This window comes from Aulostomus chinensis, chromosome 23 (genome assembly GCF_037954235.1).
Source record: "Aulostomus chinensis isolate RoL2024-O1b breed Wild chromosome 23, RoL_Achi_v1.0, whole genome shotgun sequence".
In the NCBI taxonomy this organism is placed as follows: domain Eukaryota; kingdom Metazoa; phylum Chordata; class Actinopteri; order Syngnathiformes; family Aulostomidae; genus Aulostomus; species Aulostomus chinensis.
The window spans coordinates 6,862,254-6,887,828 of record NC_141342.1 but is presented as its reverse complement, the minus strand read 5'-3'; the positions used below and the strand labels follow the sequence as shown (position 1 = coordinate 6,887,828).

The window sequence follows — 25,575 nt, the reverse complement described above, 5'->3', positions numbered from 1 at the left end:
TTCTACTCGCTGCACCATCAAGTGCTTCAAATTGGACTTCTTTCATGAATCAGATCTTTCTCTTCCCAAGTGACGAGGTCACATTCCTTGTGTTTAGAAATCACCAACCTCACTTGCAATGTTCCTGTCAGGTTCCTGGGGAAAGGCAGCAGGGTTGCAGCACGCCAGCACAAATAAATCATCTCATAAAAAATGAACGTCTGATGCCTCAACTGGACAAATCTGATTATTTCATTAGCTTAATCAGTTCTGGAATAACTTCAATAAATTCTTTGTGTTGGCTTGCCATTAGTTAAAGGATTAAGTGTTAGGCCTGGTACCAAGCCCCAAAGAGAACCAGATTACAGCTCTGACCCACTCCAGTTATTCACCACAAGTAGGACCCACAGGTCTTCAGACCAGGACCCACTGACTGTCCCTCCATCTTCTATCTGCTGCCACCACAGAAAAAAACTCAAGATTACTGGTCAAAACAGACGTCCGTCCCCACTGATCCTGGATCAGTTGTGGGTTGTGAACTGATTTTCTTATTATTATCATTATTATTATTATAATATTGTACAAAAAGCATTTTCTCATTTGAGACTGATTCATGGTTGGTGGCAGCATTGGTTACACCTGAACTGACTTGTAGCCGCAGGTCTGTTGATACCTACAGCTGTCGGACTGTACCGAGTTGAGTCACGTGACTGCGTGGCAGATTTCCCAGTAATGTCTTGATCTTCCTTGGTGATATTCTGTTTCATTTATACTGCAATAATCTGATTACAATTGTAATCATCCTGTTAAATTGCAGGTCCTTAAAAGACAACAAGGCCTTACAACATATCCAAGTAAGTGGCTATGTGTACATATATCATACAAAATACTTGTGGACAGTCTGTTGAAATATATTCCATATTGGATTTTTTTTGTTATTCTATTTGTCACTCACTCTGGAGCAGGTGGGACTCCGAGGAGGGATCCATCCAATCGTATCCTCGTCTGCAGCGGCTAACAGAATTAGCTACAAGGGGCGCTGTTGAATTTTCACTGCACTACTTATAAGTGCGGAAGTGACGTAGTTATCTGGGCTCTCCCAGTGCTCTGTTGTGAACACAGTGGTACCATGAATAAAGTAAAAGAAGAGAGTAATATTCACCCACCCGAGGAGTTAAAGGTATCGGGTGATGTCAGGGAGAACTGGAGAGTGTTCCGGAGAGAGTTCGAGCAGTATCTGTGCTCCGCGGGTCTGGACGGAGAGGATGACCGCCGGAAGCTAGCGCTGCTGCTAACAGTAGCCGGAGCCCCGGCGCTCCAGGTCTACAACCAACTCCTCTTCAAGGACGGTGAAAAGGAGCAGTTCCCGGCGGTGATGAGCAAGTTTGAGGACTACTTCACGCCCGGGAGGAACGGAAGGTGTGAACGGTACGTCTTCAGAGAGGGAGTCCGGAGAGCGGTGCTGGTCTCAGGAGTGTGACTCCGACCAGCCCGTGAGCAGGTAGCAGGTAGCAGGATAGGAGGTGTATGACCATGGAAGTAAGTACGCCTCAAGGCTGGAACAGATACGGACTTGGTAGCAGTCACAGCCTGGTTCTGGTGCTGGTTCTGGTCCTGACCTCAGCACACACGACTGTAAATCTCCTTCTGAAGACCGTCCCGCTGACGCCAATACTCGGACATGTGCAGCCTCACAAAGCCCACAGTGGTGTAGGGATGTGGAAGTGATGATGATGGAGACCTGTGGGGCAGTGGCTTCAGAAGGATGAATCCAACCCAGCACAGGTGCATGAAGCTCCCCAGCACCGAGTGTTTAACTCTCTCCTGCCAGCCAGCGCCATGGTTGTCCTTCAAGACTGAGAAAACCTGATCCAACACTTGAATTGGTCTGTGTGGGTTTGTTCTCAATGCCATGTGGTTTCTGCAATTGTTCACTGTGAAGAGTAACTAATAGTGATCAGCTTGGGGGGGCAGCACACCATTCCAGGTCTACAGCTCCATTTGGTTGTGTGGTGGGTCCACCTGGAATCTACGCTATAGCCTGAACACAGGTGAGCACTTAACCTGGCAGCCCTGAAAGAGTGAATGAAGACACATGGATGGTAAATGTGGAAGAGCCGACTCACAGGGCTCCCTGCTGCTTTTGAGAAGAAAGAACAGCGATCTGAGATTGTGCACCGATCCAAAGGATGTAAACAAGTGGATCAGAGGAGAGAAAGTCAGACACACAAGCACGATGGCAGAAGCCTGCTTCTTTTCCAATCCTCAGCAGTTTGAGCTGAATGAGGAAAGTTCGAAACCGCGCACGCTGAAGACGTTCAGCTGACACTGACGTCGATTACACAGGCGTCAAGGGAACTACAGCGAGAGAGCATGATGAGAAACTGAGAATCGGAAGTAGAGGTGAAGTGTCAGTTGTGGGTGAGTGTAATAACCTACCTGAGTGATAGGCGGTTGCTCCAGGTGCAGCCAGCCCTCTGGAGGACGAGGATACCCACAACAGACATGCCACCATCAAGAGGCCTGGTGGAGCTGCAACGTGACTTGGACTTAGTTTTCCTTGCTGCTTTGTCAAGATGGATTAGCAGCACGACTAGTCTTGGTTGTTTGCAGATCAGAATCGGTCACAGATGGCGCTCTGGCCGTCTGCGTATGGTGCAGCCGCTGCACTGTCTGATCTGGATGAATACGAGATTCAGTCTCCTTCCCGGGTTTTCATGTACATAAAAAAGGTTTCTGTGTCCGGATCACGTTACTGTTGCTTTCTAAACGCCTCTCCCCTCCAGTGGTAATGAGCCCTCCCGTGTTCCCTCTGTATCTCTGTAGAGAGAGGAAGGCTGAAGACCAGCAGGATGAAGACCGGCCCTACATTAAGAGACCACCTAACGCCTTCATGCTGTATGTGAAGGAGCACAGGCAAAAGGTCATGGCTGAGTTGAACATCAGAAATAATGCTGAGGTGAACGCAGTGCTGGGACAGAGGGTAAGTGTGTGGACTCTCTCTCTGTTACGTAGCCTTCATCACAGCCTGTGAAGACAAGAACAGTTCTTGAAGCTGGTGCACTAAGACGGACATCTGCTCCGTGTAGGTCTGTGTGTCGTATTCCCACTGTCACAACCACAGACCCCTGAGCGCGCCTGCAGGCTCACTCTAGGTCAAGGCTGCAGCGCTGGTGTGGGCTTTATCAGCTTACCTGTTGTCTTGAGAACTCACAGGTGATAACAGGTCATTCATCATCATCCATCCATTTTCTATACTGCTTATCTGTAAAGGGTCGTGGGGGGTGGAGCCTATACCAGCTGTCATTGGGTGGGAGGCGGGGTTCCCCCTGGACGGGTCACCAGTCCGTCTCAGGGCCATCAGGAGCAGTCAGGGGTTCAGTATCTTGCTCAAGGACACTTGGACATGGTCACCAGGGGAAGTGGGGATCAAACCAGCGACCCTTCTGTTACTGGATGGCCACGTGACCTCTGAGCCACGCCGCCACGTGGTTATTTATCATTCTGTCATTATTGTTCATTTGTGTCTGTGTGTGTACTGACAGAGTTGTTCATGTGTCCACAGTGGAAATCCCTGACACAGGCAGAGAAGGCCAAGTATTATGACTTGGCTGATGCAGAGAGTCGACTCCACGCCCAGCAGCACCCTGACTGGTCCGGCAGGGACAATTATGTGAGTCCAACAGGCCCAATTACTAAACACGCACACGTGCGCAAACAGAGTTATCAGCTGATATCAGATGGAAAGTCTGTGTGTTGTGCAGGGAAGAATGAAGAAGAGGAGAACAGCTGCCACCAGGACGTCTACTGTAGGTAAGACAACATGTCTTCGTTTGAAAGGTGATGTTAACAGAGGACACATCCAACAAGATTCCGTCATGACCATTTAAATTCAGGATTATCAGCACAACCTGTCTTTAAGGACAGGTATTTGCCACACCAGGTCAAGGCGAAGGAAGGGGCAGTTAGTGACTGACCCTTCTTTGTCAAGTCGCTCAGAGTCGGATCCCTGGCTCTGTGTGTCCAGGTCCAGCGTAACAAGGCTGGCTCAGGTGTTTCTTTACATCTAATGCTTACTTTGCATTTTATTACATAAATTGCTGCAGTTTTATCACACAGACTTCTGGTATAAAGTTAAAAATTAAACAGTGAGAGATGTCATCAAATTAGTCTAAAACAACTAATTGTCAATTAAACAACACAGTCGAAATCAGAAGTTGTCAAAATAAATGATTGGATTCAGTATTTATGGAAAAACACTTGCAGGTTTACAGCAGCATGTTAGTGTGAGTCGCCCCCTGATCTGTGTTTGTTGTTGTATTGCAGCAGCTACACCTGAAGCACCCCAACAGGCAAAGAGGATGTGTGTGCTTATGGAGCGTGAAAGGCATCACACAGCAGTGAGGTCACAGCAGTCTGTGGGTGACCACCATCACCTGCCACGGGGGGCTCAAGTCGGCACAGACATTTCTTTAGTGTTAAAACACCAAGGAGCTGGAGAGGTGGTGTATAAAGTCGCAGCTCCGTCCACGTCTGCTATTCTGCCGCCGAACACCTCCACGTCAAAGTAAGATTGGTTTCATCAGACAAAAAGTACTTTCATTTGTGGCTGACGCTTGATCGGCAGCAGTGGTCCAAAACATGGACGAACCCAAATACGCTCACAATGTCATCATGCTCAGCGTCTGTTGAGCCTGCAGCAGCGGTCTCACTCGGGGTTCTAGTGTATTTATCTGCTCTGGAAGAATCCAGTCAGAATTGCTGTCTTTGCCTTGTTTTAACGTACAACTCATACAAACTCAGTCCCTCCGGTGAATTTCAGTTCTGCCATTGCATCAATCATCATTTTCAGATGAATGTAAATTGCATTTTTTTTGCACTAAGTTGCAAATTTTGCCAGCGACTACAATTTTACTGCAGAAAAACTCTGAAAAGTCCACAAATGTAGTTGCAATTCCTGAGAAAAGTCGTTGTAACCAAGCTTTTTTGGGGCGCAACAAACAAAAACTCAGCAGACGGTGAAGTGTATCAACGGTGATGTATAATATACTCGTAGCTTGTTACAGATTCTGTTGCTTTCTAAACACCTCTCCCCTCCAGTGGTAATGAGCCCTCCCGTGTTCCCTCTGTATCTCTGTAGAGAGAGGAAGGCTGAAGACCAGCAGGATGAAGACCGGCCCTACATTAAGAGACCACCTAACGCCTTCATGCTGTATGTGAAGGAGCACAGGCAAAAGGTCATGGCTGAGTTGAACATCAGAAATAATGCTGAGGTGAACGCAGTGCTGGGACAGAGGGTAAGTGTGTGGACTCTCTCTCTGTTACGTAGCCTTCATCACAGCCTGGTAAAACACAGTATCATGGGAGGAGTTCATGAATCAAGGAAGTTCAGAAGATTGCAGAAAAAAAATGCACTCATCAGTGTGGATCTGTGTGTGTCTATGTATCTGGTACATGTGTATACTGACAGTTGTTCATGTGTCCACAGTGGAAATCCCTGACACAGGCAGAGAAGGCCAAGTATTACCAGCTAGCTGATGCAGAGAGTCAGCTCCATGCTCAGCAGCACCCTGACTGGTCCGGCAGGGACAATTATGTGAGTCCAACAAGCTCAATTACTAAACACGCGCACACACACACACACACACACACACACACACACACACATACACATTTACATCCCAACGCTCCAGCTGGTGAAACCCACTTGAGTCTCACTCTTACAAGCTGATACCAGATGGAGAATCTTTGTTTTGTGCAGGGCAAGAAGAAGAAGAGGAGAACAGCTGCCACCAGGACGCCTACTGTAGGTAAGACAACATGTCTTCATTTGAAATGTGATGTTAATTCAGTGAGTCTACCAAAGCCTTTTCCCAATTTCCAAAAAAAACAACATCTGAGTCTGGTCTGCAGTGGGAATGGGTTTAATCAGCAGAACAGGCTGAAAGGGTCTTTTTGGCTAAAATTGGAAGAAAACCTCAACTCCCTCCAAGGCCACCTTCACGCTCATGTTGGACAGTCTACCGTTCACCAATGTCCTCGTGTGTCTCCTCATTTCTTTGGCATTGAACTTGATGGCAGAAGATTTTCCTTTGTGAAGAATAAAAGATCTGCTACAGTTTAAACCTCATGGTGGACTTGTGTCTGCAGCCAGGTTCACCACCACGGACCTGCACCATCATCATCATCATCATCATCATCATGTGCAAAGCAGCCTAACAGACCACGGGACACTCTTTCCTCCAGCGTGACTGTAACAGATCCTTAGACATAATTTGGCTCTCAGTTTAACAACCAAAGGTTCCAGAAGTAGATTCCTACTTCAGCTACATCTCCATATTGCTAGTATGCTAGCATGGACAAATATTTGCTAATCTGGCAAAGACAGTAGCTCAGCATCTCAAGTGTTTGTCCTCTAAGGAATTAGTATTTCTCAAACACACTATTCCAGTGGGAAAAAACTCTGCCAGTAAACGAACCACAACCAACATGCATTTAAAGTTTTCATCTGAGCAAATATGAACAAAAATTCACAAAAATGAAATGTGGAGCTTGTTGGCTCAGGTCCCAGTTCATTTCAGTTGTTGGTCCCAGTTCGTCTTTAACGTCCACAGTCTCCTGGTGCTGCCCGTCAGGTGCTGCTACTGGATGCTGATGACCTGGACTACACAGACTGGTGATAACAGGGCTCACAGGATCCCTGCCAGGGGTCCAGTGGTCCAGGGATGGTGGGTGATGTCATCCACAACAGAAATGAACATTAGCAAGGCGAGCTTATCTATTCCTGCTTTAGCCTGTACAGCATATTACATGAAAATGAATTAGGTTAGGTTACATTACATTCACTCTGCTGGCCAAATAACAAATATAGACACCCCAACATGGGACTCAAACCGTGTGTTGTATAAAAATTCAGTTGTACATTACGAAACTTACTTTGTTCCCAGTAGGCTTTAGCTGGTGTTACACATATTGCCCCCTCCTCAGCAGATTAAGTGATTACTTCAAAAAGTAACTGGCATCACTTCAGCACAGGGGCTAAATTCAGTTTCCAGATGCGAACAATGCAAGCATCAGCACCACCAGTTCACTCCAGCTGGAGCCCTGGTGTCCCAGTGTCTCAGGCTCCTCATCCTATCTATGGGCAGGGCTTTTTTCTCTGCTTTTCCTCACTGAATTCTGGTTCATATAGGGAGCCATGTACATCCAGTTCCAGTGTGGACTTTAAAAACCCTGTTCTTGCATATGAGCTTGCATATTACCCTCTGCCATGGACGTAATGAGGTTAAACAATAGCTGTCTGAGTTTCTCTGCGCAGCAATGGAGAAAGCTGGCTGACATTCTGTGTTCATTCTTGGGAGTGAGGTCCCGTCCCTCTTTCTTAATCGGCATTAAACAAATCCAGAACTAGTCACATATAGTTATTCGCCTCTCTAGCAGACAGGCCAAAATATTCGCTGATGACATCAAAACATCAAAATTTTCTCATCATAGAAATCGGAATCACTGGGCCCAAGGAAGGCTGTGGAGGGGAAACCACATTTATTTGCTGGAATCCTGAGGCGTTCCCAGGCCAGCCCAGAGATATAATCCCTCCAGTGTGTCCTGGGTCGGCCCGAGGCCTCCTCCCGGTCAGACATGCCTGGAACACCTCCCGAAGGGGGCGTCCAGGAGGCGTCCTCACCAGATGCCTGAACCACCTCCACTGACTCCTCTACATGGAGGAGCAGCAGCTCTACTCTGAGTCCCTCCTGAAGGACTGAGCTTCTCACCCTGTCTCTCAGGGAGAGCCCAGCCTCCCTGAGGAGGAAACTCATTTCAGCCGCTTTATTCAGGATCTTGTTCTTTCAGTCATTACCCAGAGCTCATGACCACAGGTGAGGGTTGGAACGTAGATTGACAGGTAAACTGAGAGCCTCTCCTTTTGGCTAAGCTCCCTCTTCACCACAACGGACTGCTTTAGCACCATCACTGAGGGCACCGCCTCTCATCCCAGCCACTTCACATTCGGCTGTGAACTGTCCCAGCAAGAGTTGGAGGTCATGGCCTGATGGAGCTAAGAGGACCACATCATGGAGGGCCACCACCTGGCTGAACCTAGAAATTCTGTCCATAAAGGTTATGAACAGAACCGGTGACAAAGGGCAGCCTTGGCGGAATCCAACCCTCACCGAGAACAAGTCCGACTTACTGCTGGCAACGCGAACCAGACTCTCACTCCTCTGGTAGAAAGACTGAACGGCCCTTTGTAAGGGGCCATCCACCCCATACTCCTGGAGTACCCCCCACAGGGTGCTCCTGGGAACATGGTCGTAAGCCTTCTCCAGATCCCAATCCACCAGTAACCTCTGTATTTCATTTTGTTACCACTTGAAAAATGGACTGAAGGAAATTGCCAAAAGTGGTAGCCACAGAAACAAAGTTCCTTACCTCCATGCACCTCAAATACACGCAGGAGTCAAGCAGCTTTATTCAGCATTTACTCAGGTTTGAAAAAGTATGTGTAGTGGAAAAAGGCTATAATCAGTGGGCTGTTTCCGAGCATTGGAGTGATCACCGCAAAAACTCTAAACGATTTCTCCAGTAACATCCATTTAAGTGAAAATAAAATTTTTAAAAAAGCTGATTAATTTGAACAGCATAATCAGTAGAAATCGAAAGTTATGAGAGACTATGCCAGTGATCCTCAATAGGCGGCCCCCGGCCATATCCTGCTCGCCCACCGTCTATTTGTGGCCCCAGAACTGTTGTTCCTGCACTGTGTGGTTTGGTTGGTCAGCGTGTCCAGGTGGGGCGGCCATCGGGAGGTTTCCCAAAAAGCCAGAGCTTTGGTGTTATCTTTTTCTGTAACCCCAAACGCCAGGTTTATTTTCCCCCCTGCCCTCACGGCCGCAGCACACACAGACAGGTACACCGATAATCCACAAGCGACCGCACTTGCACGTCACTCATATCTCCACCCCTTGGATGCGATATGCTGGCCGGGACTCGTCTCCATGCCAGCAATGCACAGACAGCCTGGTGCTGGGTCAGTCAGACTTCGCTGCTGCCAGCGCCATTTTTTTAACCTTCACTTTTGTTTTTGGAGAAGTTTTTAAAGTTTTGATTAGTTTGTTAAACTGAAAGGGACATTTGGTTTGATTGCAGCATCGATGCTAGTGTGGAATTCCTGAGATGATTGATTCACCACAGGACAGAAATACATTTGTCCTTCTTCCTTGTGGTTCTTTGTGCTTGAATTTAAAAAGAAAAGTGTTCTTAACCCCTCCTGACACGTTTATGTTTTTTTGGGGGGGTTTTTTGGATTCATGAGAGTGCTCATGTTTGGTTTTATTCCACTACTTATTTTAATGTATGTCAAAATGGAAATGACATTGCATTTTAGTTTGTATTTTTGTTGTTGTTTTGAATGAAAAGGGCATTTTGTTTTGAATATTACAGCATTATCACATGTTGCCTAACGACCTCAATAAATGGACCTTTGAGTCATTGAAAAAATTCTTTATGGCCCTTTTAAGATTTGTATTCGAGTGCCCCTGGACTATGCTGTTAAAGAGCAGAAAGTTTGATATTGTCATGGTTTCTGTGTTTTAAAGTATGAAAGCATTAACAATCGTCAAAAAATGGACAAAAAATAAAGTTTAGAATCTGAGTTATGGGAATACAGTGTAACGAATTCACAAAATGACCACAATCAATAGTCATATAAAAGCCATTGTCATGAAGGCCATGAATTTTGTGATATCACAAAACAAACAGAATAAACAACTTTTGGCAATCAAATATGGGAACCAACCCATCAAGACAACTTCGTACTGAGCACTGGCCTTCTCTGAGGCAGCAGAAACGCACACATTAAGTTCAATGTCGAAGAGTATTTGAAGAAATTGAGGGACGGAAGAAAAGCAGCATGTTGGTGTGAGTCGCCCCCTGATCTGTGTTTTTTGTTGTATTGCAGCAGCTACACCTGAACCACTCCAACAGGCAAAGAGGATGTGTGTGCTTATGGAGCGTGAAAGGCATCACACAGCAGTGAGGTCACAGCAGTCTGTGGGTGACCACCATCACCTGCCACGGGGGGCTCAAGTCGGCACAGACATTTCTTTAGCGTTAAAACACCAAGGAGCTGGAGAAGTGGTGTATAAAGTAGCAGCTCCGTCCACGTCTGCTATTCTGCCGCCGAACACCTCCACGTCAAAGTAAGATTGGTTTCATCAGACAAAAAGTACTTTCATTTGTGGCTGATGCTTGATCGGCAGTAGAGATTGACTACCGGTATATGGATTTTTTTAGAGTTTAAGCCAATACTGATTTTTTTTCCTACACTCTTAGCCGATGACCAATCCAGGCTGCCAATTTTCCCGGGCTGGTATATGGGGCCGAAACTGCTTTTGCTCCCTCCCTACTGAACCACAGTAATTACTCAAGTCATGTCCAAGGGGCAGCCAGCCTGAATTGGCATCCTCATCACTAGGAGGGTAACCAACCCCGGGGCGAGTACTGGGCTCACTGATCTCAGTAACCTGTCTGGGGCCATCAATAGGCATGAGAAATGCAAAAGCCACATTTGTAACATTAATCTACATGAAGCATTTTTACGTCGTTCCGGCCATTTAGGATGTTTGATTTGCTGATCTGAGGGGCATGTATAATTGGACAATTTGCGAGTGGCAAAATCGCTATAAGGGATTATCCGGTGTTAATCTGATCCAGTTGTACCATGAAAACGCACTCACTCACAAGTGTCAGTGTGAAAGCTGTGTTGCAGCTTTGTGCCTCGCGCATCAAGAACACAAAACAACAAAAAAACAATATAAAAAAACCAAGTTGGTTCTCTTCTCTCTCTTGGCTTCCCTGCAAAAAAAACAACAAAAAACACGCCACTCCATAGAACTCAACCACCACAGAACTGGATTGGTACCATTTTCAGAGCCGTTTGCTGTCATCACAAAACATGAACGCAGTTCATATTCAGTTCGTACTACGACTAAAACATTTCCCTCATCATAAAAGTTGTCGCTGATATGGCTGCTCCGCCCCGCTCTAGAGGAGAGGGAGTGAGAGACACACAACACGTATCCAAAGCCCGTTGTTTGCTACTCCTACAGACAACTTGGAACTGACAACGTCGAGATTACTTAATCCTGTGACTGATGTTGGTAACAGCTGTTTATACGGCCTACGACTGCGTAAACGGCTCCCTAAATAGAGCGGCTAACAGTTTTATAGACGAGGCAGGCGGGGTTCCCGTTGTCCATTCTGACCCACAAACTTAAAGATCAGATTTGCATGCATTTGGCATTCATGTTTCTAATTTCAATGTGGATGGCAATATTTCAGCCAACTTTAACAGTTAAAAGATGCTTCTAAAGTTTAAAAGTGACTGTTGATTTGAAGTTGCTTCACTCTGCGCTCTGCAAACAGAGGAGGAGCAAGGCATCGTCTGCACATGGACTGTAGTGTCTCCTCGCAACACAGAGCTGCCCGTGGATGCCTGTCTATAAATCATGCTGGGAAAATTATATTGGCGAACCCACCCGCGTACAAGTGAAAAACGCAAAAATTGGGCTAATGTATCGGCCGATCCTTCATCAGCAGCAGTGGTACCAAACGTGGACGACCTCAAATACACTCAAAATGTTCTCATGCTCAGCATCTATTGCATTTTCAGTGGATATTTTGCTGTTTACAGTTAAGCGTCTTTTATTTCCCTGCCCTAGATGAATATCATTAATCCATCTTCAACCACTTATCCATAGGCTGGTTGTGGAGGTAACGATTCTAACAGGGAAGCTCAAACTTCTCTTTTGCCAGCCAGATCAACCAGCTCTGGCAGGGGAATCCTAGGTTCCAGTCCCAGACTGGCAAGCAGATACTGCACCTCCACTTGGTCCTGGGTCTACCCTACATCCTCCCCCAGCTGTACATGCTGAAACTATGCTTGCTCCAGTTGGTGCTCAGATCGTTAAGTGAATGTACCTGTCATACTATCATAAGATTTTTTTTTTAATTAACCCCACTGCATGCATTTAGTGATGTTGTTTCTTGGGGAGCAACATGTCCCCCCTGTTCAAAGCGCAATTTGACAAATTAATTAAGTTAATGTGTAAATGTGACCCAGTTAACATAACATCTTCCGTGTTTGTTTTCCATCACTGACACCCTGTTTCTCCTTTTTTCATATGCAACTTTTTGATAAAATCTTGCAACAGCTGTGTTGCTGCCATCAACAAGGACTGGCAAGGTGCATAAGCAGTGCTAGCTTGATGCAGTTTAGCAGCCTTGGCGGGATGGTGAATCCGCACTTGTGCAGATAAGTAGTCTGTACGTCTTTCACTGGCACACGTCTTTTGCACAGCTTGCAGATAGGCTGTGTGCTGTCCATAGGTTCACTTCGGCTTCTGTTTAAAACCCAAAGTGTAACTCCTCCAGGCATGACAAGCACAAGTAGTTTCCTCTCAACTGGGTTTAATGAAGCTTCCAAATCTCCATCAACACCGTGAAAACTGTACAAATAATACAATTCACACAAAATAATTGCTCAACGAGCACATTAACAACCAAAATAATAAAGTTATGTCCATGAACGTGAAAAATGACGGGGCCGTTCAACAGGCCATTCATGACAGTGTCCGGGAGAAGACGACATCACCCAACCCGAAAGAGACTGAAATTACGTCTGAGAACAGCCTCCAGAGTCGAATCATGGGAATTATCACAATAAGTGAAGTCATGTATCATTCAATTATTAATGGATAAACAATATATATACCAATCATAGAATCAATTATGAATATGAAATGTAAATAACTATAAATTAACTGTATTTGAATTAAGTATATAAATAAACCATAGCTTTATTTACACAAATTAATCCCAAATAAGACACGCCATTTTCTTCACCACAAATTCAATTTATATGTCAGCCATGCTCACTGCCCACCAGTAACTTCACTCCTCCCAGCTCTCATGCAATTGGATTCTTAACCAGCAATCTCCATAAAACAAGATTGGACGTTGTGACAGTAGAGCAGATCGCTAAACCCTGCCCGGATCACAGAAAGGAGGAATCCCAGTAATCCAGCCTGGAAGTGACAAAAGCAGGGACTAGTTTGTCTGCATCTTCTTGAGCCAGGATGTGTCTGATCTTAGTGATGTTACGTAGATGGAAGAAGGCGTCCTGGAGATTTGTTGAATGTGGGAGTTAAAGGATCCTGGTCAAAGAGAACTCCTAGGTTCCTACGGTGGTGCTGGGGGCCAGGGTGGTGCCATCCAGGGTACCTGTCTCATCAGATCAGGTGGTCCTCAGGTGTTTGGGCCCAGCACAAGAACTTCAGTTTGTCAGAGTTTAATAAAGGAAATGATGGGTCCTCCATGTTTTCCTGTCCTTCAGACAGGCCTCCAGTTTAGTCAGCTGGTTTGTTCCATGTGGATCATTGATGAGTTCAGCTGTGTGTCGTCTGCATAGCAGTGAACATTAATGGAGTGTTTCCTGATCATGTGACCTAGAGGAAGCAGGTACAGGGTGAAGAGGACTGGTCCTGTTTAGCAGCTGCTTTCCCAAGAATTTTGGAAAGAAAGGCAAGATCAGATATTCGTCAATAGTTTGTCAAAACTTCTTGATTTAAAGTCATTTTTTAAAGAAGAGGTTTAATTACTGCTACTTTAATAAAGGACTGTGGGACATAACCAGATGACAGTGATCGATTAATCACACTAACAGAGAGGGGCTAACTAGGGGTAAAGTGTTGAAGCTGCTTCGTTGGGATGGGTCTAGGAGACAGGTGGAGGTTTAGAAGAAGAAATTGTCATACTAAGTTCATGAAAATCACTGGGGGAAAGCCTACCCAGGTATATGTCTGGGCCAAGAGCTGCCGCTAAGGTTTCTGCGTTTAAAGAGGATATGGGGTCAGCTGATGATCCTGACTCAGGAAAACAGGAATACTTTTCTCATAGAGCTGTGGCTGTCTGTCAGTTTGGTTACAGTGCTGAAAAGAAACCTAGATATTTTTTTTGTTTCCCTTTATTAATGTTGAGTAATAGGCTGATGTAGTTTTGTGAAGGGCTTTCCTTTTGGTTTTAAGCTTTGATTGCGGATCCAGTCACATAATGGGTGAGAGGACTTGTGTTACTGACGGGCAGCAAATATGGTAGACAGAAAAGTAAAGTTGGTGGGAAAGAAAAACACCCTGATGCCAGTAGAAAAGACTAGATACAAATAAAACAGCCACAACGAAAACAGTCCAAGTCAATAATTGGTCCAGGTTCCCAGGACCTTTTTATTATAGACACTGGTGGATGAAATGTTCCTTTTATAAAACTCGTAGGGTTGCTATGTGACTTTACTTTTCATTGTGTTACATTTATATAGTCTGCCATTTAGCATCATGTTTGAAATTAAGTTAATTTAGTTGAAAGTCACATAGCAGCATGATTGCTCATTCTTTTTGTCTGGACTCATATTTCAGGACCACATATGAGAGTAGTAAAAAGACTGACTCTTAGATTGAGAGCTTTGCCTTCTTGCTCAGCTCTTTTTTCGTCACAAAAACAAATGTGGTAAAATAAATGTGAAACCTCCCCTGCTACTCCAGTTTCCTGGCCGCATGGTCCTTTCTGGCTCAAGAGCAGGATCTCAACATACTTTAACCCCTTCACTTGGGGTAAGGACTCGCCTTTTTCCCATAGCAAATCCCACCAGCAAAAGTGAAAAGCTGGTTGGTTGTTCCACAGCCAGAATGGATTCCACACATTTCTCCTTCAAGGTGATACAATTCTGGTTCCCCAGTTTAAAGAGGGTACTACTACCCTGGTCTGCCACCCATTTGGTACTATCCCAGACTTTCACACATGTTGAAGAGCTGTATCATCCATGACAGCCCTTAAAACCGAGAGCCTTCCGTATTTCTTGCCAGATCTTGGGGTCTTGCCACTGTGGAGTTGATTGGCTACCCAAGTGACTCTCTCTGCTAGAGAGATTGACCCTCATAGCCCAGCCTCTTCTGGGTTAGTCGATTCAGGTTTTTTTCAAAGCACTCCTTCCACTGCCTTATTACTTCTTCATATGAGGTCAACAGTGTCCCATTCTTGCTATGGACAGCTTGGATGATTCTCTTTTTTCCCCTCCTGATTTGTTTGACTGTTTCCCAGAAGTGCTTTGATGCTGACTGCAAGTCCATGACTTCTCTTAATGCCTCCCATAACCACTACTTTGCCTCCACCATGAGGTGTCTTGTCATTATCTTGCAACTGCCTCCGGAGTCCTTGGGGGATAATAGAAGAAGATCTTCAGTTGGATGGATTTACTGACCCCAGTGTCCACCAGAAGGTTTGAGGGATATTGCATCTTGAGGCATTGATTACCCTCAGGCCACAGCTCCAGCAATGGAGGCTTTGAGCATTGACCATTGGTTTGATGCCCACAACCTCCACAGGGATGCACAGCACCCAATTCATTTTGCTTTCTAAACGCCTCTCCCCTCCAGTGGTAATGAGCCCTCCCGTGTTCCCTCTGTATCTCTGTAGAGAGAGGAAGGCTGAAGACCAGCAGGATGAAGACCGGCCCTACATTAAGAAGCCACCTAACGCCTTCATGCTGTATGTGAAGGAGCACAGGCAAAAGGTCATGGCTGAGTTGAACATCAGAAATAATGCTGAGGTGAACGCAGTGCTGGGACAGAGGGTAAGTGTGTGGACTCTCTCTCTCTGTTACGTAGCCTTCATCACAGCCTGGTAAAACACAGTATCATGGGAGGAGTTCATGAATCAAGGAAGTTCAGAAGATTGCAGAAAATGCACTCATCAGTGTGGATCTGTGTGTGTCTATGTATCTGGTACATGTGTATACTGACAGTTGTTCATGTGTCCACAGTGGAAATCCCTGACACAGGCAGAGAAGGCCAAGTATTACCAGCTAGCTGATGCAGAGAGTCAGCTCCATGCTCAGCAGCACCCTGACTGGTCCGGCAGGGACAATTATGTGAGTCCAACAAGCTCAATTACTAAACACGCACGCACAAATACACAGAGTCTCAGTTGTACAAGTTGATATCAGATGGAAAGTCTGTGTTTTGTGCAGGGAAGAATGAAGAAGAAGAGAACAGCTGCCACCAGGACGTCTACTGTAGGTAAGACAACATGTCTTTGTTTCAAATGTGGACAGATGTAAACAGATGACGTGTCACCACTCGGGATCATATCCAACCAGATTGCATCATGGTATAGGGATTTTACGCAAGCTCCTTTCCCATTTTCCCAAAAAACTGATAACATCTGACTTTGGCACTGGGAACGTCTTTAATTCGCAAATCATCCTGCATTAGACACCGGGATTTATTGACTGCAGGCTCAGATTGGCATTGATGTAAACCCGAATCCTGGGTGAATGCAGCCATTTGCGACTCGGCTCTGCGACCCACTTATGACAAGCAGCTGGGGAACAACTATTAACAGTAAATGCCATGGAGGCAATTAAAGGTTTTCACTTGTCATGCTTCATTTTCAGTTTGAAGATCCACGACCTGACACTTCATCCTGTTTATCGTGTTCATCAGTGTCAGTCTTGTGCCATTCCAGAAGCTATAATCAGAGCCAGCCTGGAGGCTCTTCAGCATCACGCCAGGACAGACGTCCTTAGCAATGGCTTGCTTTTGGAAAGTCTAGAAAGAATCAAGGAGTCAAGAAATTTAGGAGTGGAGGCCTGGTTGTCTGCAGAAAGGTACTCTCTCATCACTCCATAAAAGATGTTGATGCACAGCTCATTGACCTCCGCATCATCTTTGTTCTGTGGCATGTAGATTGTCCAGCCATCAGGTTGTCTTAAGTGATGCAAGCAGAGATCAGGTTGGGAAAAAAATTCAATCAGCACCAAGATCCCAGGGATTCATATAGCCTCAGCGAGTATGAGGGAGGAATTGTGCTGTGTGTGGCACCGTCCAAGTCACATATAATCTAGACAAAGATAGCGCAATCCAGGTTCAAAATCCCATTGGCCATTTGTGCAGCAAGTCCCATCATCATTTGGGAAATGTGTTTTTCTCTTTGCAGAAGTGGATGGTTCAAGTCTTGAAGAGTACTGCATAACCCTAGAGAAGGAAGGTTGTGTGTCAGTGTGACAACCCTTGCCAGACTCCTGTAGTGGAAAAAGGCATGCTCAAATCATCCCTGTCTGTTTACAGATGTTGCCATTTAGCCAGAAGATGAACATGTACAAGTTGGGCCGAAACTTGAGAACTGACCCAAGTGAGGGGAATATTCTCTGAATATCTGCTGAGTATTGGTGAGGACCATGAGCAGGAACACAAAGATGTTAGGCAAAATAAAGTTAAGAATCCTACTGCAAATGTAGTTGTACTTTTGATTGAGCTTATTAAAGAGCTCTTTCTCAGCCAGGCTTCAGCAGCACTCCAGATAACCTGATAGCTGGGGCAATCTGCTCGCTGCTTAACAATGACATTTTGAAGATCAAGCTGTTCATCAACATCTTCCCTGGGTTGATGTAATAAAACCTCTCTGCAGACATGATCCAGGAAGACAATCAGAAGGACCCCATTCCTCTTGAATTTCTCAACCCTTTGAGCTCTGAGGGACTCCACAAACACAAAGTGTCGCTCAAGGAAGGCTGTCTTGTCTTGATGCTTAGGAACCCTCTCTGCGACCTCAGGAACATGACCATACTGCACTTGAACAGAATAGTGGAGTGTGAAGAGGCAGTCATTAAAATTCAAAATGAATGACGTAAACCATAATTGTTTTGACATGTTTTTTTCTTATCAGCACATTGGTAATGTGCTTAAATGTATTTCTTCAGATAACCAACAACAGCGTGTCCACCTGGAGGAAGAGTTTTACAATGACCAACAGCTCTGTAAGCAGGAGAGGAACTCTGTTCTCCAGACTTGTGTATTTGCTTGGATGTGTATTTCTCTGATCAAGGTAACATGCTTTTATTTTGTTCGTCCAGATCTCCATCAGCAACAGGTCCACGTGGACGATGAAGTTCTTGCTGACCTGCAGCACTTCAAGCAGGAGAGGAACTCCAGTCTGGATCAAGAGGGTCCAGAACCTTTACAACTGAAAAAGGGCCCAGAACCTATACAACTGAAAGAGGACTCAGAACTAGTACAGGTGAAGGTTGACCCAGAATCTTTACAGCTGAAAGAGGACCCAGAGGCATTACAGCTGAAAGAGGACACAGAACTGGTACAAGTGAAGGTTGACCCAGAACTGGTACAGGTGAAAGTTGACCCAGAACTGGTACAGCTAAAAGAAGACCCAGAACCTTTACAGCTGGAAGAGGAACTCCGCCCTGTTCCCGAGGGAGACCAGTTGGGATTGAAGCAGGAAACAGAGGACTTTCCATTGATTCCTTCTGGTGAGGAAAATTGTAATAGCAAAGATAACATTTTGGATTTGAGTCCTGGTGAAAGTCAGATTCCGACAGAAAACCAGCCTGTTTCCACACATTGGCTCAAAGTTTTGCGGTATCAAAACTAAACAGTAGCAATGTGTCATTGTGAGACCAGAGTTCTGTGAGAAAGGAAATGTGTTGTTGAATTGGCCCTGCCATGGACTAGTGAACTGTCCAAGGGGAAGTTTGCTGGGATAGGCTCCACCCCCACCACCCTGAACAGGAGAAAAGGGAGAACATGGAGGGATAGATGGATGGGTGGATGGGTAGTTGTTCACTGTGATAGCATGTTCACTTTATTTCTGTGGGCACAACAGGATTTCCAATGCCATGGAAACAGACTATCTGTCGGATGGGGGTGTTTATTCCATGTTTTTTTTAATTTGATGTCACAAAACATCTCTGACTAATCTCAGAGTTCGGTCTCAGAGTTCTGTCTTTTACATCCGAATGGTGGCTTTGATGTTGAGGCTTATAAATTTGATTAATGACTCTGAAGATATAAAGTTTTAATTTGGTGATATTCTATGTACAAGTAGGGGCTGAAATGCACTGACTTTGCCTCCTCATGTCCCACAATTGTTCCAAAATGATTGTCAGGATCATTAATGTGTATCCAGACCTGGGCAGCGGTTTACCTCAGGATGCTTCTCAGGCACAGGAGAGGAGTAACCTTCTCCAAGGGCTTGCTGGAGTGCAAAAGTAACGCTCGGTCTACCAGAAGATTGGGCTCCTCGAGGATAACACTGAGTGGACCTTCAGTCCGCCTGTTAACATCAGGCACATTTATGAATGCCACTGCAACTGAAAAAATGAAATTAATGCATAACTTTATCTGTGTTTTTCAGCTCACACCACTGTTGGCTTTATATCCTAAATGTTGTTGCCTTGCGGAGTTAAAAATTTAGCTAGAAAGTTATTTTGTTTTTGAGACAAATTCCGTCACATCTAACTCTAACCCCCACTATGGAACACAACATCTCGCTGTTCAACAAACAGCCCAACTGGCATGTTGTCCCTTCCAGTCCCAAATCAAAACTAAAAACAAGAAGTCAAGAATTGTCAAATATCAACTTTTTGATATGTAAAAAACATAGATGGATGATAGATAGATAGATAGATAGATAGACAGATAGATAGATAGATGGATGATAGATGATAGATGGATGATAGATGGATAGATAGATGGATAGATAGATGGATGGATGATAGATAGATAGATGGATAGATAGATGGATGGATGATAGATAGATAGATAGATAGATAGATAGATGGATAGATGGATGATAGATAGATGATAGATGGATGATAGATAGATGATAGATAGATAGATAGATGATAGATGGATGGATAGATGATAGATGGATAGATAGATGATAGATGGATGGATGATAGATAGATAGATGGACTGAACTTTATTAACCCCACAATGGGAAATTTGTGTTACTACAGCTCAATTATAAGAAAGAAACAGCGATTAAAATATATCAAAAAAGAGAAGAAGAACATTATATACAGTTACATTTGTACAAGACACCAAAATATGTAAGGTTTGCAGTTATGGGTGGAGGGTTGGAGGTATTTAGATAAATAAACAACAAAACTCATAACCTCACCCTAACCCTACTGCACTTGCCATAAGCTGAATTGTACCCAGTGAAGAAACAGAATGTCATGGTGAAAGCTTGGATTGTGGAGAAGTGATCTCAAGGTGGTTGCACAGTGATGTAAAACAGTCGTCTTTAGCCACTTCAACTATGGCAGAATCTGAGCCACCCGTTCATCATGGCACTCAAAGCCATTGTGTCTTCATGATTCAAAGAGATTTTAGAAGTCTGTAAGATTACACATTCATGCACTCTGATATTTGTTCCAGCTTTCCTGTTTATGGATTTATAATTCTCATTAGTAAAGTATCGTAGTTTTTTCCAGTCAAGTGAAACATGCAGCTCTCCACTTCTCTATGATAGCCACTACTCATCAAACTCTTACGCTGACACTCATGAATGTGCTCAAAAACAGGTGGGGAATTGCAAGCTTGATTCGGTGAGTTAATCACCACCATCATGGTTTATCCCTGATTGTGGTTCTGCTTTGTCACCCACATAAATCATAAATGATATCCCAGACATAGATCCTGCTTCTGTAGTACAGGTTCCGAGTCATGTTTTTCCCCCTGCTGGTGAAAAGGGCTTTCCCAACCTGGTCTCTGCCTGCACCATTCCAGATAACCTGATGGCTAGACAATCTACACTCAGAAAAGAAAGAGAAGGTCAATGAGCTGTGTGTCACTAGCTTCTGCGAGGTGATGAGAGAACCTCTTTGTGAATATGCTCCTGGACTACAACCAGAAGAATTCCATTCCTCCTGAATTTCACGAATTATTCCAGATTTCTTGAAAACAAGCTGTTGCCTAGGGAGGTTGGTTCTGTCCCTCTTCATAGGCACAGCCAGGCCAACCTCTGTTGCAGCTACAGGAATGGAACCAGACACACAATGGCAACCATGATTGAAAGGGCACTGAAATGTTGGGCAGCAGTGAGTAAAACCAGAAATGGACAGCCTGAAGCATGCAACATTTGTAGTTCACATGATGATTTGATAAAATATTCATATAAAACTAATGCATATTGAAGCGGCAGGAATATGGGTTGTGTGAATCAAAATAATGAAATCATCCAGTCACATTGGTGTGTCATTTCTACGACTAGCCCTGTCCCTGAATCTAAAGCAGTGCCATTCTTGTGAGGCAGTAGGTTGTGACATCATACAACCTCCTTTATCTGTCTGCTTTGATCACCATAGACAGTGTGTCGATGATTGGATGAGGAACCTTTGAGCTGACGGAGGGATAGGAGATGTTACTTGCAGGTTTACAGCAGCATGTTAGTGTGAGTCGCCCCCTGATCTGTGTTTGTTGTTGTATTGCAGCAGCTACACCTGAAGCACCCCAACAGGCAAAGAGGATGTGTGTGCTTATGGAGCGTGAAAGGCATCACACAGCAGTGAGGTCACAGCAGTCTGTGGGTGACCACCATCACCTGCCACGGGGGGCTCAAGTCGGCACAGACATTTCTTTAGTGTTAAAACACCAAGGAGCTGGAGAGGTGGTGTATAAAGTCGCAGCTCCGTCCACGTCTGCTATTCTGCCGCCGAACACCTCCACGTCAAAGTAAGATTGGTTTCATCAGACAAAAAGTACTTTCATTTGTGGCTGACGCTTGATCGGCAGCAGTGGTCCAAAACATGGACGAACCCAAATACGCTCACAATGTCATCATGCTCAGCGTCTGTTGAGCCTGCAGCAGCGGTCTCACTCGGGGTTCTAGTGTATTTATCTGCTCTGGAAGAATCCAGTCAGAATTGCTGTCTTTGCCTTGTTTTAACGTACAACTCATACAAACTCAGTCCCTCCGGTGAATTTCAGTTCTGCCATTGCATCAATCATCATTTTCAGATGAATGTAAATTGCATTTTTTTTGCACTAAGTTGCAAATTTTGCCAGCGACTACAATTTTACTGCAGAAAAACTCTGAAAAGTCCCATAAAGGTAGTTGCAATTCCTGAGAAAAGTCGTTGTAACCAAGCTTTTTTGGGGCGCAACAAACAAAAACTCAGCAGACGGTAAAGGTGGAGGAGGCTGCAGACCTGAAGAGGCTCAATGGAGAAAGAATGGAGAATTGTTGGGTGGAGGTTCATTGAAGGAGCGTGGTTCTAGACCTGCTCTACCTGTAAAGTGTCATGACATAACTTTTGTTGTGATTTGGCGCTATACAAATAAAATTGACTTGACTTGACTTAAGTGTATCAACAGTGATGCATAATATACTCGTAGCTTGTTCCAGATTCTGTTGCTTTCTAAACGCCTCTCCCCTCCAGTGGTAATGAGCCCTCCCGTGTTCCCTCTGTATCTCTGTAGAGAGAGGAAGGCTGAAGACCAGCAGGATGAAGACCGGCCCTACATTAAGAGACCACCTAACGCCTTCATGCTGTATGTGAAGGAGCACAGGAAAAATGTAGTTGCCGAGTTGAACATCAGAAATAATGCTGAGGTGAACGCAGTGCTGGGACAGAGGGTAAGTGTGTGGACTCTCTCTCTGTTACGTAGCCTTCACGTCTTTTTAAAACTGTTTTCTACAATATTTTATGATCAAATACACTCAAATAGAGAAAATACTTTGGGTAGATCTCAGTATGTTAGGGACCCTAACCCATTTATGCAACTTTTCATAAGTGTTGTGTTAGATCCTGGTCACCCCAGTATGGGAGTACTGGACCAGCTTTCCATTTAAAGGGAACAAACCCCAGTCTCAAAGGGACTTTGTCCTCATGATAATTTTTTGTCAGTTTACCCTGTGTATTTTCCTTCTCTGTCAAATTTGACCCCATTTCAAAAAGTTGTCTTTTTCCAGTGAGGTGTTGTCTAATGTATATGAGGTCTTTTGACACTAAATTCCAAAATTAATTTGAAACCTGTGGTAATGAGTTTGAATTAAGTTCAAGAAAAGGGTGTTATAGAATGTGGTGATTTTGTGTATACTAAATGTCATGTGAACAAGTAGAAGAGACCAAACCAAACCAGGGAAGATAGCAAGTATATCATAGATGCAAAGACTCTCGGAGGTTAAGCTGATGTAGAGAAGATTCATCACCTTCAAGAACTGCGTAGTTGTTGTGTACAAATTTGTCCTTTTACATTTGTCATCTAAAAGTATATAAAAAAGGTGAATTTCCGGAACTTCCCTTTAAATGAAGTGAAAATGCATTAAAATGTATTTAGTAGTGTTGATCTTCCACTGTAATCATAAAACAATCACAAAATCAGTAAAAACAGATTCATCTCTCGTCGTTGTCGTTGTCGTTGTCGTCGTCCTCCACTTTATCCGGTGGGTCCGAGTCGCGGGGGCAGCAGCCTCAGCAAGGAAGTCCAGACTGTCCTCTCCCCAGCTACTTCCACCAGCTCTTCCAGGGGAATGCTGAGGCATTCCCAGGCCAGCCCAGAGATATAATCCCTCTAGCGTGTCCTGTTTTGGCCTCGAGGCCTCCTCCAGGTTGGGCATGCCTGGAACACCTCCCGAGGGAGGCGTCAAGGAGGCGTTCTCACCAGATGCCTGAACCACCTCCACTGACTCCTCTCGACATGGAGGAGCAGCGGCTCTACACTGAGCCCTTCCCGAATGACTGAGCTTCTCACCCTGTCTCTAAGGGAGAGCCCAGCCTCCCTGAGGAGGAAACTCATTTCAGCCGCTTGTATTCAGGATCTTGTTCTTTCAGTCATTACCCAGAGCTCATGACCACAGGTGAGGGTTGGAACGTAGATTGACTGGTAAATCGAGAGCCTCGCCTTCTGGCTAAGCTCACCACAACGGACTGGTTTAGTGCCTGCATCACTGAGGACGCCGTCCCAATCCGCCTGTCAATCTCCCGCTCCATCCTACCCTCACTCATGAACAATACCCCGAGATACTTAAACTCCTCCACCTGAGGCAGGACCTCCTCCCCGAACTGGAGTGGGCAAACCACCCTTTTCCGGCTGAGGACCATGGCCTTAGACTTGGAGGTACTGATTCTCATCCCAGCCGCTTCACATTCGGCTGCGAACTGGAGGTCGTGGCCTGATGGAGCTAAGAGGACCACATCATGGAGGGCCACCACCTGGCTGCACCTAGAAATTCTGTCCATAAAGGTTATGAACAGAACCGGTGACAAAGGGCAGCCTCGGCGGAGTCCAACCCTCACCGGTAACAAGTCAGACTTACTGCCGGCAACGCGGACCAGACACTCGCTCCTCCGGTCGAAAGACCGAACGGCCCTTTGTAAGGGGCAATCCACCCCATACTCCCGGAGTACCCCCCACAGGGTGCTCCTGGGAACACGGTCGTAAGCCTTCTCCAGATCCACGAAACACATGTGGACTGGTTGGGCAAACTCCCATGCCAACCGTGTCAACCAGGACAGCCCCACAACATCCAGAGCCTTGAGATACCCAGGGCGGATCTCATCCAACCCCAGAGCTCTGCCACCGCGGAGTTGCTTAATTGCCTCGGCGACTTCTGCCCTGGAGATTGGACAACCCCCCCCCCCCCCCCCCCCCAAGCACTCCGCAAACTCTGTCTCCTCCATGGAGTACATGTTGGTGGGATTGAGGAGTTCTTCAAAGTACTCCTTCCACTGCCCAATTATCTCCCCAGTTGACGTCAGCAGTCTCCCGTCCCCAGTGTTAACAGTGTGGGCAAGTTGCCGCCTTCCCCCCCGAGGCGACGGATGGTTTGCCAGAAACTTTTCGGAGCCGACTGACAGTCATTCTCCATGACCTCACGGAACTCCTCTCACGCCCGAGTTTTTGTCTTGGCAACTGCCATGGCTGCACACCGCTTGGCCTGCCGGTACTGGTCGGCCGCCTCTGGAGACCCACAGGCCAACCATGTCCTGTAAGCCTCCTTCTTCAGCCTGACGGCTCCCCTCACCTCTGGTGTCCACCAGCGGGTTTGAGGATTACCGCCGCGACTGGCCCCAGCAGCCTTACGGCCACAGCTCACAACAGCCGCCTCAACAATGGCCGAGCGGAACATGGCCCATTCGGACTCAATGTCCCCCACTGCCCCCGGGATGTGGTCAAAGGTGGGAGTTGAAGATCATTCAAACAGGTTCTTCCAGCAGGCGTTCCCAACAAACCCTCACAACTCGTTTGGGCCTGCCGGGTCTGCGCAGCATCTTCCCCTGCCACCTGATCCAACTCACCACCAGATGGTGATCAGTTGACAGCTCAGCTCCTCTCTTCACCCGAGTGTCCAGAACATGCGGTCGCAGGTCAGATGAAACGACTATAAAATCGATCATCGACCTATGACCTAGGATATCCTGGTGCCACGTGCACCGGTGGGCATCCTTATGTTCGAACATGGTGTTTACTTATGGACAAACTGCGGCTTGCACAGAAGTCCAATAACTGCACACTACTCGAGTTCAGGTTGGGCCTTCCGTTCCACCCAATCACGACCTTCCAGGTCATGCTGTCATTGCCCACGTGAGCGTTGAAGTCTCCCAGTAGGACAATGGAGTCCCCAGCCAGGGCACTATCCAGTACCCTTCCCAAGGACTCCAAAAAGGGTGGATACTCTGAACTGGTGTTCGGCGCATAAGTGCAGACCAAAGTCAGGACGTATTCCCCGACCCGGAGGCGCAGG

The 25,575-nt window shown here is 45.8% G+C and overlaps 1 protein-coding gene across 2 annotated transcripts in view; it reads left to right on the top strand.

The window, feature by feature from the left end:
• The first annotated feature begins 1,035 nt into the window (after positions 1-1,035).
• The window catches only part of LOC147239312 (uncharacterized), a 38,080-nt gene continuing 13,540 nt past the window's right edge, over positions 1,036-25,575 (top strand). Inside the window, exons 1-16 of one of the 2 annotated variants that reach the window (XM_086195073.1) lie at positions 1,036-1,407; positions 2,806-2,962; positions 3,545-3,652; positions 3,744-3,792; positions 4,306-4,546; positions 5,120-5,276; positions 5,468-5,575; positions 5,741-5,789; positions 9,938-10,178; positions 15,505-15,661; positions 15,851-15,958; positions 16,058-16,106; positions 17,789-17,845; positions 17,942-18,352; positions 21,323-21,560; positions 22,308-22,464. In XM_086195073.1, coding sequence (XP_086051199.1) covers positions 1,109-1,407; positions 2,806-2,962; positions 3,545-3,652; positions 3,744-3,792; positions 4,306-4,546; positions 5,120-5,276; positions 5,468-5,575; positions 5,741-5,789; positions 9,938-10,178; positions 15,505-15,661; positions 15,851-15,958; positions 16,058-16,106; positions 17,789-17,845; positions 17,942-18,352; positions 21,323-21,560; positions 22,308-22,464 — 2,586 coding nt within the window. In that variant the 5' untranslated portion in view covers positions 1,036-1,108. Of the gene's footprint in view, positions 1,408-2,805; positions 2,963-3,544; positions 3,653-3,743; positions 3,793-4,305; positions 4,547-5,119; positions 5,277-5,467; positions 5,576-5,740; positions 5,790-9,937; positions 10,179-15,504; positions 15,662-15,850; positions 15,959-16,057; positions 16,107-17,788; positions 17,846-17,941; positions 18,353-21,319; positions 21,561-22,307; positions 22,465-25,575 lie in introns of both variants that reach the window. The other variant, XM_086195072.1, reaches the window with a different exon arrangement.